The 16,307-nt window shown below is 32.9% G+C and overlaps 2 protein-coding genes across 2 annotated transcripts; both read right to left on the reverse strand.

Moving 5' to 3' along the window:
• Nucleotides 1-2,407: 2,407 nt before the first annotated feature.
• On the reverse strand, nucleotides 2,408-3,954 carry LOC131850245 (gastrula zinc finger protein XlCGF46.1). Its single transcript, XM_059200412.1, has one exon. It carries the CDS (start codon nucleotides 3,779-3,781, stop codon nucleotides 2,408-2,410), a length of 1,374 nt encoding a protein of 457 aa, XP_059056395.1. The 5' UTR covers nucleotides 3,782-3,954.
• Nucleotides 3,955-5,462: 1,508 nt separating this feature from the next.
• On the reverse strand, nucleotides 5,463-8,784 carry LOC131850247 (proteasome subunit alpha type-2). Its single transcript, XM_059200416.1, has 6 exons — nucleotides 8,696-8,784; nucleotides 8,435-8,511; nucleotides 7,975-8,073; nucleotides 7,166-7,322; nucleotides 6,279-6,434; nucleotides 5,463-5,686 (listed from the first exon to the last, which is right to left on the reverse strand). Exons 1-6 carry the CDS (start codon nucleotides 8,734-8,736, stop codon nucleotides 5,512-5,514), a joined length of 705 nt encoding a protein of 234 aa, XP_059056399.1. The 5' UTR covers nucleotides 8,737-8,784; the 3' UTR covers nucleotides 5,463-5,511.
• Nucleotides 8,785-16,307: the final 7,523 nt, after the last annotated feature.

Raw genomic sequence — 16,307 nt, forward strand, 5'->3', positions numbered from 1 at the left:
GAACGTTTGGTGGACTATTTACGGTGTTCTTCACTTCAGCTTTCTTAAATCTGGCTAGACGATTACGGCAAATGTGTATTGTCAGCAATTGAGAAACCATGATGGAAAAGCTAGCTGCTAAACAACCGAAGCTGGTCAATCGCCAAGAACGCTTGACCACATAGTGCACAACAGACAGCACTTCCCGGACCTTGCTCCAACAGATTACCATTTTTTTTCGAAATTCGGTAACTTCTTGCAAGGGATAAAATTACACTCCGATGGGGCAGTCCAAAGTGCAAAAACAAAAGGCAAAAGTGCATAAATAGAAATGGTACATACTTTGATTAAATAAATATATTTTATATATTATTTACTTTAACTTTAGGTTATTCCCTTACAAAACGCCAATTTCAATTTTTTAGGACCTAATTATTCAGACTTATATTTATAATGATAGCACCATTTTTGGCTGCTTATTTAGATAAAAAAAAACAATGTAAACAAAAATAGTTTCTACAAAATAAAAAAATAACATGAAAGAAAATAAAAACGTTAATATCTTAAATTATTGCGCCGCCACGCAAGAAAACAAAGGGCAATTTAATTTCTATATAGGTACATGATTTCTCGAGTTCTCGACTTTTCTCGAGCTTGATTTCCCGGGAACAAAACCCATGAATTTCCCGGGAATTCTCGGGAATTCCCGGGAATTCCCGGGAAATTCGGGAAATGAACCCTATTGTATATCTATATTGAACATACAAAATGAAGTGAAAGAGCGAGAGCGTGATTCTGTCGTTGAGTTCGTCGGTGAGCCTTAGTAGATACTCCCGCCATAGCATGGACCTAATGAAACCGGTAAAAATAATGACATGAAGTTCTTCGATCATATTATGCTATTTTTATTCAAAATGCCGGGTCTTAAGAGGAAATCCCTTGTTTGGAACATTTTCGAACCGCCAGTGATTGAACGTGTAAAATGTTAGAAATTCTCGGATTCATTTTAAACATTTAGGAAATACGAGCTCGTTATTGAAATATATTAAAACCTTTTTAGTTGACCTGACAGTCCTTCCACGGATTTGGAGTGCCATTTCCACTCCCCCCTATGGTTCAAGGTCAGCTGCGGCCTTTAACATTGGAATAGTTTGAATAATAAAAAAAAAATTTTTTTTCAGCTCGAGTTAACTTGAGTCATGTTTATTATGCATAGAAATTAGAACGTCTCTGAACCGAGTCAAAACAGGACTCAGACTTCAGACAGTTTAGAGACGTCCAGTTGCAATTATCCAATTCTGGTGCCCCGTCAGTGTATACCATACGCGCAAGCGGATATCATTCGGATATAAGATATCAGAATTAAGAACAAGCAAAAATCAGGAATTTTTATTTTATAATTATAAATAAAACTACGTAATACCCTTTTAGAGCTTCCAAACCCGTAGCACCTTTTAATTCTTGAAATTTACATTGTAATTAATGAAATACAAATAATACATACAAGATAACTTATCTGGTTGATAACATTACCTTGTGAAAAATGAGGTATAAAATGTACACGATGTAGATTCTACTGATATATCTTTTTTATTTATTTTACCTATTTAAACAGATTTACACACATTTAAATTATGTTCTGGTACAAAAAAATATTTTTAATAATTAAACAATACTTTTTGTACTTTTTACTGTATTTTGAGAGAAAATAACATTGTAGTGCAGTCTTCTACTACTGTTATATTATGCTATAATTTTCTCTGAACAACAGTAAGTTTATCTGGTATAATTTTAATAGTTTTTTTTGTTATAATCAACCGAAATGGATTTCAGAAAATACTTAAGTACTCATTACTGGCTTTTATTTATTCTGTTTCCACTATGTGAAATCAAGTCTTGTGTTGACTCATGTTGTCTTTTAAAACCACACACATTGCAATTATTTTATTAATTTATTCTTTATTGCACTTTTTAGAATAAATGTACAATTGGAGAGCTTATGCCATATGCCATATGGCATTCTCTACTAGCAATGGTTTGATAGTAGGATAAAAACAAAGTTATTGAACCACCTTCTGTTCCGGCAGTAATGGGACAAAGCCTTCTTTTGGTTTACCTAACGTAGGTAAATGTGTCAATACTTATATGCTTACATAACAATAATATAATAATAATAATAATATAGCCCTTTTTTCTGAAAGTTGGGGTACATTTTGATGTTTACAAAATGTAGCACAAATCGGTGTGCCTTTTGGCAGGCCTCCTTCAGCTCTCTCCACTGAACTCTGTCTTCTGCAACCCTGTTCCAGAACAGTCACAGAATCAGGTTGATGTCATCTGTCCAGCATATTCTTTAACAATAATATATATGTATTTAAATACTAACTATAATAGATACTATATATCACTATATATAGGTTAGAGTTAACTACGACTGTGGTTTCTCATCAGTGTGTGTAAGCAAATGGCGAGTCAAACCAAATCTTTTTGTAAAAGATTTTTTACACACATCACACTGGTTTGCATTTTCACCAGTGTGTAAAAGCAAGTGATGTTTCAAAGTCTGTTTTGTTGTGAAACTTTTTTTACACAAATTACAGCTATGCGGCTTTTCACCAGTATGCGTAAGCATGTGTAATTTTACTGATGCACTTGATTTAAAGCCCTTTGCACATACTTTACAGCTATACGGCCTTTCATCGGAATGTGTAAGGTAATGCTGTTTTAATTGGTCGCTTCTTTTAAAGCCTTTTTTACACAAGTCACATGTGTATGACTTTTCACCGGTGTGTGTAAGGAAGTGCATTTTCAGTTGACCGGCTGTTCTAAAAGATTTTGTACATGTGTCACAATTGTACGCCTTTTCATTACTATGTGTAAGAGAGTGTAATTTTAGTTGCCAGGCTGTTCTAAAACATTTTGCACATGAATCACAAGTGTACGGCTTTTCCCCAGTGTGTGTAAGGAAGTGCCGTTTCAACTGCTGGCTTCTACTAAAACCTCTTTTGCACACATTACACACAAACGGCTTTTCATTAATATATATACGCATGTGCTCTTTCAATCTATACTTTGTACTAAAACTTTTTTTGCACATGTCACAGCTATATGGCTTTTCTTCCATATGTGTAAGTAAGTGTAATTTTAGTCCCCCAGCTGTTGCATAATATTTCATACACACATCACAGCTATGTGACTTTTCACCAGTTGAAGCTTTTAAATCCTTCGTTTGGGATTCAGGAGAGTTCTTGTTACAATCTTCAGAGCTAGTTTCCTGATTATGAGCTGCCACATGCTCTTGTAAAGTAATATAATTGCTGAATGTTTCTCCACACACATCACATCCGTAAACTTTATCCAACACTGATTTTGTTTTACCATTATCAGACTTTACTTTAGAATCTGTTGACTGTGAAGATTCACCCGATACAGTCTCTGTTTTTACAGCAGTAGGTCCTATATTCAACTCACTCTTCACCTTATGGTCCTCATATAGGTCTGACTTTAAATTATCATTAATATTACCAGAATTACCTGGATATGCTTCTGAAGATACCTCAGTCAGATAAATACACTCCGTCTTCACAGATCTGTAGTGATTGTCAGCTTCTGTGGACTGGTCCGGTATGTTGCTTGCCGCGTACTCTGGAGTCTCGTCAGGCGGAACCTTCTCTTGTTTAATCTCAGTACCAACATGTAAATGATCTTGTGTATTGTGAGATACAGTATCTGATTCTGGGTCCAAACACTCCACCTTGATATGTACGATGGAGTGTTCCTGGAGTACAGTGTTACAATACATCGCGGAGTTCAGTGAAATCGCTGACACAGCAAAATCGGGGTTACAAATCACTTAAGTAAGAAATCAGCTTAGTGTTGATTACTGACTATATTCCTGTTAAAATCGACTTATGAGAGCTGTGACCAATCATCACTTGATTTTATGAATTTAAGAAATAATCAAAGATCAGAATTTTTTTAATAAATTAATCAGTTTTAATTAAAAAAATATTAATGTTATTATATATATATACATATGTCATAATACATTGAAATGTCAAACGACGTGACTTCAGATCAATGTTGCCAGCCTTAATTTATTGCCTCGTACTAAGTTGAAATTCCCGTATAGAGATAAAAATAATTTTTATTCAAATAAACTTGATTATTCAAAAGTGCTTATATTAAGCACTTTTGAATAATCAAGTTTTTTTACTCTGGCGCTTATTCGGAATGCAGATTAATCACAAGAAGAATAAGCACGAAACTTGTGTGTTGCTCTTTTAAATAAATATTGATTTACTTATATTTAATTAACAACAAGGATTAGGCATGCGACAATCAACATAGAAACCGCTACGCACTTGATCTCTATTCAATCAGATAACATTGTCAGCGCTATGAATTTTAAGTTAGATATTTTCTACAAAAACATTATTATCATTTATAAATTCTTTAATTTTATAATAAACTTTATTACGAATAAAATATTTTATGACACATTTGAATTTTTTCTGGCAAATTGAGTACAGACTCTGGAGTTTGTTGTAAAACCTTACGCAATTTCCATAAAACGAATTACTAACTTTCTTCAAACGGCACTTAGGTAAAACTAGTTTGTTGACATTACGTAAGCTTTTATTAGTGTAATCACCTACTTTTTTAAAACCGTTAATGTTTTTCCTGGCATACAAAATATTTTCGTAGATGTATTGAGAAGCAACGGTGAGGATATTTGATTCTTTAAAACATTCACGCAAAGACTCCCTGAAACCCATACCGTAAACGGAGCGGATGGCCCTCTTTTGTAAAATAAATACTGTATTTATGGTATATCAGCTGCTTTGCCACATAATAAAATACTGTATGTCATAATGCTACGAAAATAGCTAAAATACACGAGTTTATTGTTGATACACTAGAATGTATAAATTATGTATATATACATATACATACATTAAATTGTAGAATATTGAATCAGTGTCATTTTTATATTCTGTGATAGTACAGGTTACGCGGTGGTTATCACCTCACCACTATAGCATTATATATGTGATGAGGTGTCGTTACATAATATATTGTTTACTGTAGTATGTAGGTAGTGAGTATACAGATGAAATAATTGTACTATTTATTGTACATTAGTAAGTTTATTTGGTAGTGTGCTACAGGGCTTATTAGTAACGCGTACATTCGACGCGGAGTCGTAACGTGGACTGTTTACACTGAACTTAAATATATTTAATGTGGAAATGTAAACTTGTGGAGGGTTTTAAATGTATATATAATAAAGTACTCTGTGTTAAATGTCAACAGAAATATTACAAGGGTAGGCACAGTGTAATAACATTTTTTAATTGACAATCTCTTTAGATCTACTATATATTATTTATAATTTTTCTTTTTTTTTTATTTAATCGACATACTTTTCGGGTTTTGCAAATTGGCCAGCGAATACATTTGGTCACAATAAAATACAAGAATAAAATATATATATATAAAAAAAACCATTTATTCCAATTATTACAAATCTTAAGGTATATTTGCTAAGTAGTCTTTAACGTGAGCTGGTTCCAGGCGTCTGAAGCCGCTCGCATCACATATCCCGACTTCAATGTTATCTTCAGTCATCTGACCTTCGAAGCCTTCTTTGAGTGTCAGGATGGCGGTGTGGACCGCATCATCCAGCTCCAAGTCCTCGGTATACCTGTTGATGCCCCATGTTTAATAGAAAAAGATTTCATCACGAATATAATCTAGTTATGAAAATAAATTTAGAAAAATTCTAAAATTAATGGTACTTATAGATACATGTATATAGACTAGCATGTATGCATATATATAGACTAGCTTTGCCCGCGACTTCGTTCGCGCAGCGCAACGGAAGCCCTCAAATATGAATAATTTTCTCCGTTTTGCAACATTTTTCAATATAGCTTAAAGCCTCGACAAATGGACTATCCAACACAAAAATAATTTTCAATTCAGACTAGTAGTTCCTGACATTAGAGCGTTTAAACAAACAAACAAACTTTTCAGCTTTATAATACTTATTTTATACATGGTTGGCAACATGGCCGACGTATTACGTATAATTGATGTTACTAGTAACTAAGTTTGATATTTTTTTTTATTTAAATATTCTTAATTTAAGCACATTTGAATAATTAATCTACGACTGTCTCTGTGGTCTATCAGTATAGCACATTCAAAGTAGAATCAAACCCACAACCATCAATAGTAAAGCGGTGTGCTAAATAGCTAGACCACTGATATATTGTCTATATATATTACCATACCTCTTTTCAAGGAATGTTTTGCCGTTGTTGAAATTCTTGCCCATTGCTGTTGCCTTCCATGCAAAGTATGCTCCAGATGGATCACATTGAAACAGGTAGGGGCGGTCGTTGTCCCACCCGCAGATCAGGAGCGACACCCCGAAGGGGCGTACACCACTGTAAGGTTGAAACTATATATAAGACTAGCTGTTACTAGGTACGTCGTCCGCACGAAATTGAACTATTATTTAACACGTAGAAGAACGCATTTTTTTATTGTTAATTACACATATACTATTTTTTAAATATGTTTTTAATGTACAATAATTGAAGGTAGACATTATTTAACCATTAGATTTATTTCAATAGGGCACTTTACCCATGGGTGATCACCGTTTCCGGAATCATTGGTAATCAAAATCTATGTGACAGACTCTACCCATTGGCTTTGCGGCGAGATATTGCATCTCTGTGCATTTTCTACCGCATATATCACGGGGAGTGTTCTGAGGAATTGTTCGGATTAATACAAGCTGCTTTTTCAGTTTCAGTTTGCAGTTTCACCACTGTACCAACCGTCAGAAACTAAAATACCATCCTGATCATCTGGATGATTGGCGGTCCTCCACAGTGCGGTTTTCTAGAAACTTTTTGCCACACACAACCACATTGTGGAATCACCTTCCAGCAATGGCATTTCCGAACCGATATGATATTGAAACCTTCAAGAAAAGAGCTAATTCCTTTTTAAAAGGCCGACAACATACTTGCAATTCCCCTGGTGTGGGTGCTTATGGGCGGCGGTAATCACTTACCATCAGGTGAGCCGCATGCTTGTTTGTATCATGCTGCTTGTTTGTGTCATGCGTTATAAAAAAAGAAAAAAAAAACTGAGTCACTAGTCTTACCCAGACTGTGTATATTCCTGCATGACAGTAGCCACTCGCTGCACAAGTTGAGCTGTGGGTATCGGTTCGTGATACATCAAGTAATACTGCTGCGCCATCTTGCGAGCCTGGGTGACGAGCAGGCGGTAGTCTGGCCCCATTCCTGAGTACACCATGCCTGGAGGAACAGTCAATTGTCATTATTGAGTTTAAAAGATTTTTTTAATGGATGATAATGGAATGTTCCACCTTCCTGTAGTAACGGTCTAGGGTGGCAGGGCACCAGTGGAGGATGTTAAGATGAGCTGCGCATGGAGTCGGGTTGCATGCCACTGTCCCTTAAACAAGCACCTGTACACAATAGGCGCTACAGTGTAGGCTGCAAATTATAACAAATGCTCTGCAGGTCACAGGGCTAAAAACCTAAGCACCAAGTAACAGCCCTAACTCAATTATAAAGAGCAGAAAGGGGATTGCTAGTAATGTGAACTGATGATCTTATTGCTAGCAATGTACCATGTCAGGTTCACCTCCAGGCAGTTCCCCCAGGAAACCTTTGTGATAAATTCCTGGTGAATTTGTCACAATGGGCTAACTGTCCTGACCTCAGGTCCATCTTGTCATCCTCCACTGGTACTCCGCCAGTGTAAACCGTTAGCACAGGCAAGTGCACCGTTCCATTATCCATTAAAAAATATCAGGTCAGTTAGCCCATCGTGACAAATTCACCAAGAATTTATCACGATAGGCTAACTGACCAGACCTCGCAGCTGGGTGCATAATTCCATTATCATCCATAAAAAAAACCAATAATAAAAAAAAACACTAACCAATATGTCCCGTGATCATTTCAACTTTGTTCACACTGTGTTCATCATACAGTATGCTCTTGTGTTTGTTCTCAGTGGCAATGACAATTCCATTGGATGCTGAAATAAAAAACACAATTATATTAAATGTAGTATTAAATTATTTATATTATAGCCTACTCATACACAAATACAATTGTATAGGTTTCTAACTCCTTCTTCTTGTGATGAATATATGTTCAGAAATGAGTGGCAGAATAAGTAACAAACAAAGAGACTTATAAAAAAATATATTGGTATATATATAATTGATAATGTAATATACATTATCAATTCATTTCAATGCATTTAATATGTTTTAATAAGTCATTGGATATCCTTACAAATGGAAAGAGTTTATAAGTTTTAATTTCCGATGTTTGCCTGAGGGATGACTCGTAATTTGAAAATATCATAACCTAAAAATGTATATAAATACTACCTTTTATACCGACGGAAGTACCGCCGGCTGCTACAGCTGCTAAAGCATATTCTATTTGCACTAATTTTCCTGACGGGCTGAAAATAAATGCAAAAAATGTAAGAATTCCTCAAACGTTCAGTAACGAAAGTATAAACGGATTATATACATTATTTACGGTACTTAACAGTTAAATACTAGGTAAATTAGGAATAACATATTATAATAAAGAAATTTATAACTGAATAACATAGGAATTTTAAGTAAAAACATTAATTTTACCTGAAAGTGGTGAGAGAGAAACTATACCGTTCTGACGCCATGATTACATTGCAAAATGTCAGAAATGTTAAATGTCAAAAACAAAATTGCTACCGCTGTCATTGTAGAATTACTTTTTTTATCTCGTAATGGTAAGGCAAAGGGAATTGTACTCATACAGCCATGTCAGCATGTTTTTGATATTCACATTTCATTCCTTATTTTATAGAATAGAAAATAATTTATTCAAATAAACTTAATTTCAGCACTTTTGAATAGTCATAACATTTTTTATCTACCGCTCGTTCGGAAAGCTGACTCATCACAAGAAGAACGAGCAGGAAACTTGTGTGTTGCTTTTTTAAATAATCCTTGGAAGTTTACATTTACAAGTCGAAACGTGTGAAATGTGAATACAAACTACCAACCAGCACTAATTTTTTTTGGGTCAAATATAAATATACAGTAAGATTTAATCAGTCGTAGTGATAAAAGCAGATCAGTCCCTATAAGCAGCACTCGTTCACGATTGTCTTGAATTGTTGAAATAATGTAATGGTATTATACAGTGCAAGTAAAGGAATGGTTGTCTCTGACTGACTACAAATACAAGCTTTTTTAGCGGCTTGCTTGTTACCGCTATTATTTATTTTGTATTCGTTTGGTACGGGGTGCGACAGGTGTAGGAAGATGAAATAACAAGTCCAGTGATGGCTATGTACAAATGTATATTCTTGCGTTATTTACAATGGTTGTATGGTTTAACTATAATAATAAATCGAATATTAAATGTATGAGAACAGAAGCGATTAGGTACCAAACTGACAGGTTTGTTATTTTCCGTCTCCCAACGTCGCTAGGCAACAGTAGATTAGAGTAGAAACAGTAGAATCGCCACACTTTTTTAAAATTTATTAGCAAAATACAAAAAGACTTATAATATCACCAAATAATTATATGAAATCCTAATAATATATAAGGAGAAAACAGCAGTTTTTGACCTCGGTAATCTAGGATGTTAGCATATCGCCTTACTTCCATTAGTCGCGGGTTCGATTCCTCACACTATACAAACATTTTTGACCATGATTATAATTATTTCTACTGATCTCGGTGTATTACATGTTTAGTATGCATAACATAAACTTTTGTTAGGTCAGGACAAATGTCAAAACAGTTGTAATTACCATTACATGTCTAATTATACAATGCGTTGATGTTATTTCTAAAAAATATTCTTTCACTTTAAACCTGTATACCCCTGATTATCTATATCTACAAATAAATAAAATTGAAGTGTCTTTTTGTAATTTTAATTAACAGTTTTTCACTAAAAGCAAATTAAAGTAGGTATAATACTATTGTTATTTCCATCAATAAATTTACAACTGTTTGTGCTTACTTGACATTGAAGCGGCTAGACCGATTTTAACGAGACTTTCACTCGTAGATAGCTAATGTTATAATGAGTAAGTTAAGTTACGTTTATTTTCGAATAGAAATATAGGTATTTCAATAAAAGAAAAAATTTAACGGACAAAGTCACGCGTCAGTTTGTATTTAATGAAACAAGAGTACGTAAGAGTGCTTAGTGCTTACTTACCTAGTGGGGTAGTGGGCTCTATCCGAGAGAAATTCACCGCCGTTTTTTTTTAATTTATGAATTTATATATATTTTTTTTATTTGATTCAGATGTCTATATCTAACATTACATGAAAATCCCGTACATGAATAATTGTTGTCATTTTGTCTGTGGTAATAGTAAAACATGATGTAGCAGGTTTTTTTTTCGGACTACTCTAATGCTGTTGGCCGCAGCTGGCCTTTACAGCTTCACCGGACGATAGGGGGCGAGTGCAGATGGCACTACAAACCTGTAGGACTTAATAAGCGGCTGAACTCAACTCTCGCCTGACGGATACGACTGTAGTCTGAAGGCACCGCTAGGGGTTCTAACATCGGCTCAGGCCCATTTGAATTGGACGGGGAAGCATGTAAACATTTATAGTTGGTAGAGTCACAATATAAATCAATTTGGGATCTATCAGAACGTCATACTCGTGTACGGATGCTGCTTGTAGGGACTGCCCTACAAGCAGCATCCGTACACGAGTATGACGATCGATCCATTCATCATTGCTCTAACTGATGAATTTTAGTAGGAGGGTTTCAGTTTTATAGGATTCCAATAATAAAACTCAATAATACAAATTAAGTTCTTTATATCTTGAAAAGATTTAACAATAATTTACTTTTGAATGATATTGACAAAAAAAATAACATTAATAAGAAGGTTGTCTATGGCTAACGTTATATAACTTGTAAAATACTGCGGTAATCTCAAATAAAAATATATCATAACATACAAAATGCGCTAAGTATAATTATTTATTTACAAATTACACAAAATGTGTTTAATAAAAAAAAATGACTTAAAATTCGTTATTCTCTATATCAAAGCTGTCCAAAGCAAGACCCGAAGTTTTCCTTCGTTACGACGTATGTAAAACGAAAAAATATTTTACTTTTTTTCTAAATTATTTTTGGTAGCATACGAAATAAATGAATATAATATTTTTTTCGTATAGCAGCAAGTAGGTTCTCTTTGTTGAAATATCAAAATCTGTAAATATTTTGTTTCTGTATACTACAAAATTCTTTTCTATTGGACCCAGATCGTAACTGGTTTGGACAGTTCTGTTCTAAATAAGTTTTTTTTTTAAATCTAAAACAAATACTACCAATATTCAGTGCTCTATGATTCTCATAAAAATATGAAAATCGAAGAGAACCAAAAACAATTGACTCGTGAAATTGTCTTTTATAATTCGAGCGTGTTAGTAAATTAAAGTAAGATAATACAAGCGTGGTACATGTTTTAAGTGGTAAGTAGTAGTTAGTTGTGGCTTATAATAGTTTTAACTGTATAACAATTTACCCGACTCTCGCTTCGATAAAAAAAAAGAAAAATTACTTTTTTTATCAATATGCAATTTAGTAGAATGAAATATGGTTATATAGTTCTTTTGAAGCTATATAACCATATTTTTTCCTACTAAGGCCTTGAATAAAAGCTTTATTTTCAAATATATTTTAATTGTAAATAACTTGTTGAATAAATTAAACGTTTTTGTCGAATTTATGTATTAAGTAGTAGAGATTCACTTTCAGTAAAAAAAAAAGTTTTTTCTTACTTATTAGGGCGCTCAATAAAAAGCAAGTATATTGTAAAAATATATAAAAAGCAAGTTCAATATAAAAATATCTTTTTACCAACTTTTAGAATAAATTAAAGGCGTTTTTTAAGATAATCTATTATTAATTAAGTAGTAGATATTATATTTTTCTGCTTATTAAGATTCTGCGATCAGATCCTATGCTTATAAACTCTACTTCATTTAAAAACACTTTAAAGAGCCAAGAAAATTGTTATACGTTCCAGTTTGATGTGGTACTGTTTATTGTTGTCAATTTTGTATTGTGGACTTCTTCATTCCTTGAATATTAGACAAGGACGGCACACTACAGTATTTTTTTTATAGCCAATCACTATTTGTGCTTTTACTAATACAGACAAGAGTCAGTAATTCTAGAGGCCATCTATAAATTACGATACACGAATTTAATCATTTCTAAAACCTTTCCCTCGTTCTTGTCACAGTCTGTCACATTTGTGATTCTCCCCTTAATATGAGGTATAGGTAGATATTTAATAATTTTATTAAAATCCCGGAAATATTTTAATAAGACAGTTCAAACCTTGTTTGTAGTACTCCACCCATCCCTTGTCATACAACGTCACTCTTTGTCACCTCTGACGTAATTTATAGATGCGCCCGTATGATTCAGACCAATATAAGACTAGTGCACATATGTTTGAACGGAAGATGTCGGAAATTGTCTTTGGTTTTAAAAGAAAAAGTATTTTATGGCAGAAAGTAGGTATTAGCTTATTAGGCTAATAAATAACAATTTGAAATACTATAAATTAGGCACGTTCACTTAGCCCTATTATAATTATTAGGTACTGTACACAATATAGTTCTACATATCAGTCGCCATTTTCTAACCAACTGAGTGCATTAATTCGCATTACTTCTTTAATATCTGTACAAAATATACATATTTCCATTCGTGCGTCTATAATGACTAATCAGAAATTACATTATATACTTACACTAAATTATTTTCAGTTAAAATAGTTTTAAAATTAAGTATCATCCTTCAAACTCACAAATTGTAGGTATTATAAACAATTCCTTTGCAGTGGCCTTTTGGCGCCAAATTATAAAAAAAAAAAGTTATTTTTTTTTTAATTAAAGTACTCTGTAATATCAAGTACGTATAGTTCATAAGGTCGGTCATGTTAACAATTCATTTCATTGTTGTTTTTAAAAACTTAATACGAATATAATATTAATACAGTTAATAGTAACTTGACACAAATAATTTTATTGTAAATAAGGTAGTTACCTTTCTCGACGTTTTATTTATTATTCGTGTTAAGACTTGATTAACTATGTATATTCTACATTAAACACGAAAGTTTATAAAAAAGAATCGATCCTATTTTGTTTTTTGATGTGGCTACACTAATACTTTTGCATAATAACGCCAAGGACTATGAACCCATTCCACTATTCAGCTAGTCGATCTACTTTGAAAACTAGTTCCGATCCAATGACATTAGCCGTTTCGCGCCTTTTTAAATTATACGCAAGCAAAGTACCCATGTTTCGTGATAATGATCACGAAACATGGGTACTTCGCTTGCGGAAATTTGCTTAAGGAATTTAACTGATATTATTATTATTAATTTATTCTGTTTAGTCTTGATTATGTTTCAAAATACATTGGATTGAAATCTATATTGAAATTAGGCTCCAGAGTAGACCTGCCAACTTTTTATTTGACCTTTTATCAAGTTTGTTCCTTATTTTGGTAATGACTAACCAATCCAAATTGCCTTTAGTTTAAAAGTGTTTGTGTTTGTAATTGATATAGACAAAATCTCTTTCAAGTGAAATATATAGTTGGTAAATAGAGAAAAATTATTCTTTAGTTTAAAATTAATCTGGTAGACTTTTAGGCGTTTTTTCTGATCGCATTTAGACTCATAATACTACCATATAAGCACCATATGGTGTTAAAATTGACCAGTCTCCCATATGGAGTAACATGGTTACTCTATTTTTATATAAATTACTTTTATTAGCTCGTTTTCAGCAATTTATACTTGTGCCTTATATTACCAACATCTTTAGTTGTAGACAAGGTAAGTTAGATGTTTTGTGAAAATATATTTTCATTGTTTTATTGTAAAATCCAATATATCAAAAGCCCAGTTCTTATATTGGTTTCATTGTAATTAATTAAATGTATTTCAATTAAAAAAAAAACAAAAATTATATTAGGCAGTTTACTTACGATGTCCTTTACCGTATTTAAGTATTTAAACTTTCACGAAACGTCAACAGTTACGTTCTAGCAGCTGTCAAAAGTAAAATCAGCAAGTTTAACCAATTACTCCACTGAATAAAGCACCGTTTGGTATTAATTTAATTACAATATCAATTCCATTTTACGAGCGAAACGTTAAACATTTTAAATAACATTGTATTTATTGATTAACATTTTTTATATTCCAATATGGCGGCATTATAAATTTATTCAAACATAGACAAGATTTTATTCCGAAAACGGGATTTTTTTTTTGGAGATACGATTATTTTAGAGCAGCATTCGGACGACAAAAGATAGTCATGATGATAGTGCAGAAATCGATTGAGGCACTGACAGTCTGTTTTGTGGTGAAATGCTAACGAGAAACTCTGATTTTAGTGATGGCATTACGAGGTACATTATGTGGTTTGGTAAAAATCCCACAGATACCATCCACTTCCACCTATGAATATCTTCATGGTCCTGCTCTAAATTGGTGAAGATTATCCACACGCCAAAAAAAAATACAGGAGAATATTCTGTATCTCAACGTTTTATATGTAACTTTGTAAAACTGCGTTTTCCACTTGTTTATAAAATGCTTAACGCTTCCTTCAACCTTATTGCGTAATAAATAGGACCGTAACATACTTATGTGCCATTTCGTAAAAAATATTAATATACTAATATAAAATCACTTCACCAAAATTAGGCGTACGTAATTAAGTGAAATCATCACATTCCTTATAATATTTTAAGTTTGAATTGTGAAATTCTTCCACTAACTTAAAAAAAATAATGTGACAGTATTTATTTCAAAAGGTTTCTGAGCATTTACATCTACCCAGTCACTGTTCAAATTCAAAAGATCGGTAAAAACCGTATATTTAATCTTTGATACGCAAGATACAGATCAACGACAATTAGAGGGACCAAATTCACAATTCTTTCAGTAGTACAAAATTAAATTCATTACCATAAAAAATAATTCATTGGCTATATTTAATAAATTATTTTCTTTTTAATTTTTTCAATAAAATTGTATGTATTTTTACGTTAGCATTAAGCTGAAATAAATCTAATGACATACCAATACGTTTACACAATCGAGAGCAATAGGCACGACTGATTTTACAAGGCTTCCAATATACATAAAGTACTATAAAAAGTGCACACATCGATTTAATTATCCTACACAACCCACGGTTTTACATTTCATTCTTACACTTCCATCACCTTTTTTTAAAAATCAGTCGAATTAGTATTAAGTAGTATTTATTAAGTAGTACAGTCGATAACACGTACTGATTTCATACTTTTGGCACTTTCAGTTTTTTCCTTTTCCTCACTTTCCTGCACCTATCTAGTTTAAAAAATATATTGCCTACAAATTGTTTAAAAATTTGATTAGTATTTTAAAATATTTTCCTTATCCGAAAATTTTTTTCACTAATACTACACCCACAGCGCAATTTTATTGGAACCATCCCTAAAAATCTTTTTAAAAATGCAACCATCGACTAATTGTATGAGTTTTATTTTTACCCCATATATTTTTGCACCCGCCCTTTTATCCAAAAGCACACATTGCGCCACACGAGACAATTACGTTCTATGACAATATATTTATAAAAAAAAGTATTGACGCCATATTAAAAAGTTTTGGCGCCAAATATTTTTATTAATCTGTGCCGGTGTCTGAATCCGCAGAGAAGGGCAGGCGTGCGTATTTTATGTGCTGCGTCCAACTCTACGATTCTGTTTTTCATACCTTTGCTGTCTACGTCAGTAAACTTACAGCTTTATTTTCTTAGCCATGAAATAGGTTGGTACCACATTATCTGCATTTTGCATGTACACCTCATACTGTTATATGTATTAAATCTGTTTTGTGTAAAGATGCCTTTAAAAACAGGCTTTTGCCGCTTTGCATAACAATATGATTTGGTAGTTAGGATAAGGGTTCAATGAACTACCTTAGTATCTAAATAATGACCTATATACATGCAGTATTTTAGTTTTTTTTTATATTTTAGTGCGACAGGGAATTAATTCCCACATGTTAGAACCCCAACAGGTCTAGTGTGTAGATAGTGCGCTTTCAAAGGAACTTCCTCCCGCGTACACGCGTTTTTTATATAACTATCGTGGTAAATAAGCATACGGCCCACACTTAGATAATGGAATGAA

Source organism: Achroia grisella, unplaced genomic scaffold (assembly GCF_030625045.1).
Source record: "Achroia grisella isolate CSIRO2021 unplaced genomic scaffold, CSIRO_AGI_Agris_v1 utg719, whole genome shotgun sequence".
Taxonomy (NCBI): Eukaryota; Metazoa; Arthropoda; class Insecta; order Lepidoptera; family Pyralidae; genus Achroia; species Achroia grisella.

Coding starts and splice junctions, on each gene's coding strand:
- LOC131850245 (XM_059200412.1), bottom strand. CDS start 3,781: ATGTATTGTAACACTGTACTCCAGGAACACTCCATCGTACATATCAAG.
- LOC131850247 (XM_059200416.1), bottom strand. CDS start 8,736: ATGGCGTCAGAACGGTATAGTTTCTCTCTCACCACTTTCAG. Junction 8,512..8,695: donor TTCTCTCTCACCACTTTCAG/GTAAAATTAATG, acceptor ATTTATTTTCAG/CCCGTCAGGAAAATTAGTGC. Junction 6,435..7,165: donor CAGGAATATACACAGTCTGG/GTAAGACTAGTG, acceptor TCAACCTTACAG/TGGTGTACGCCCCTTCGGGG.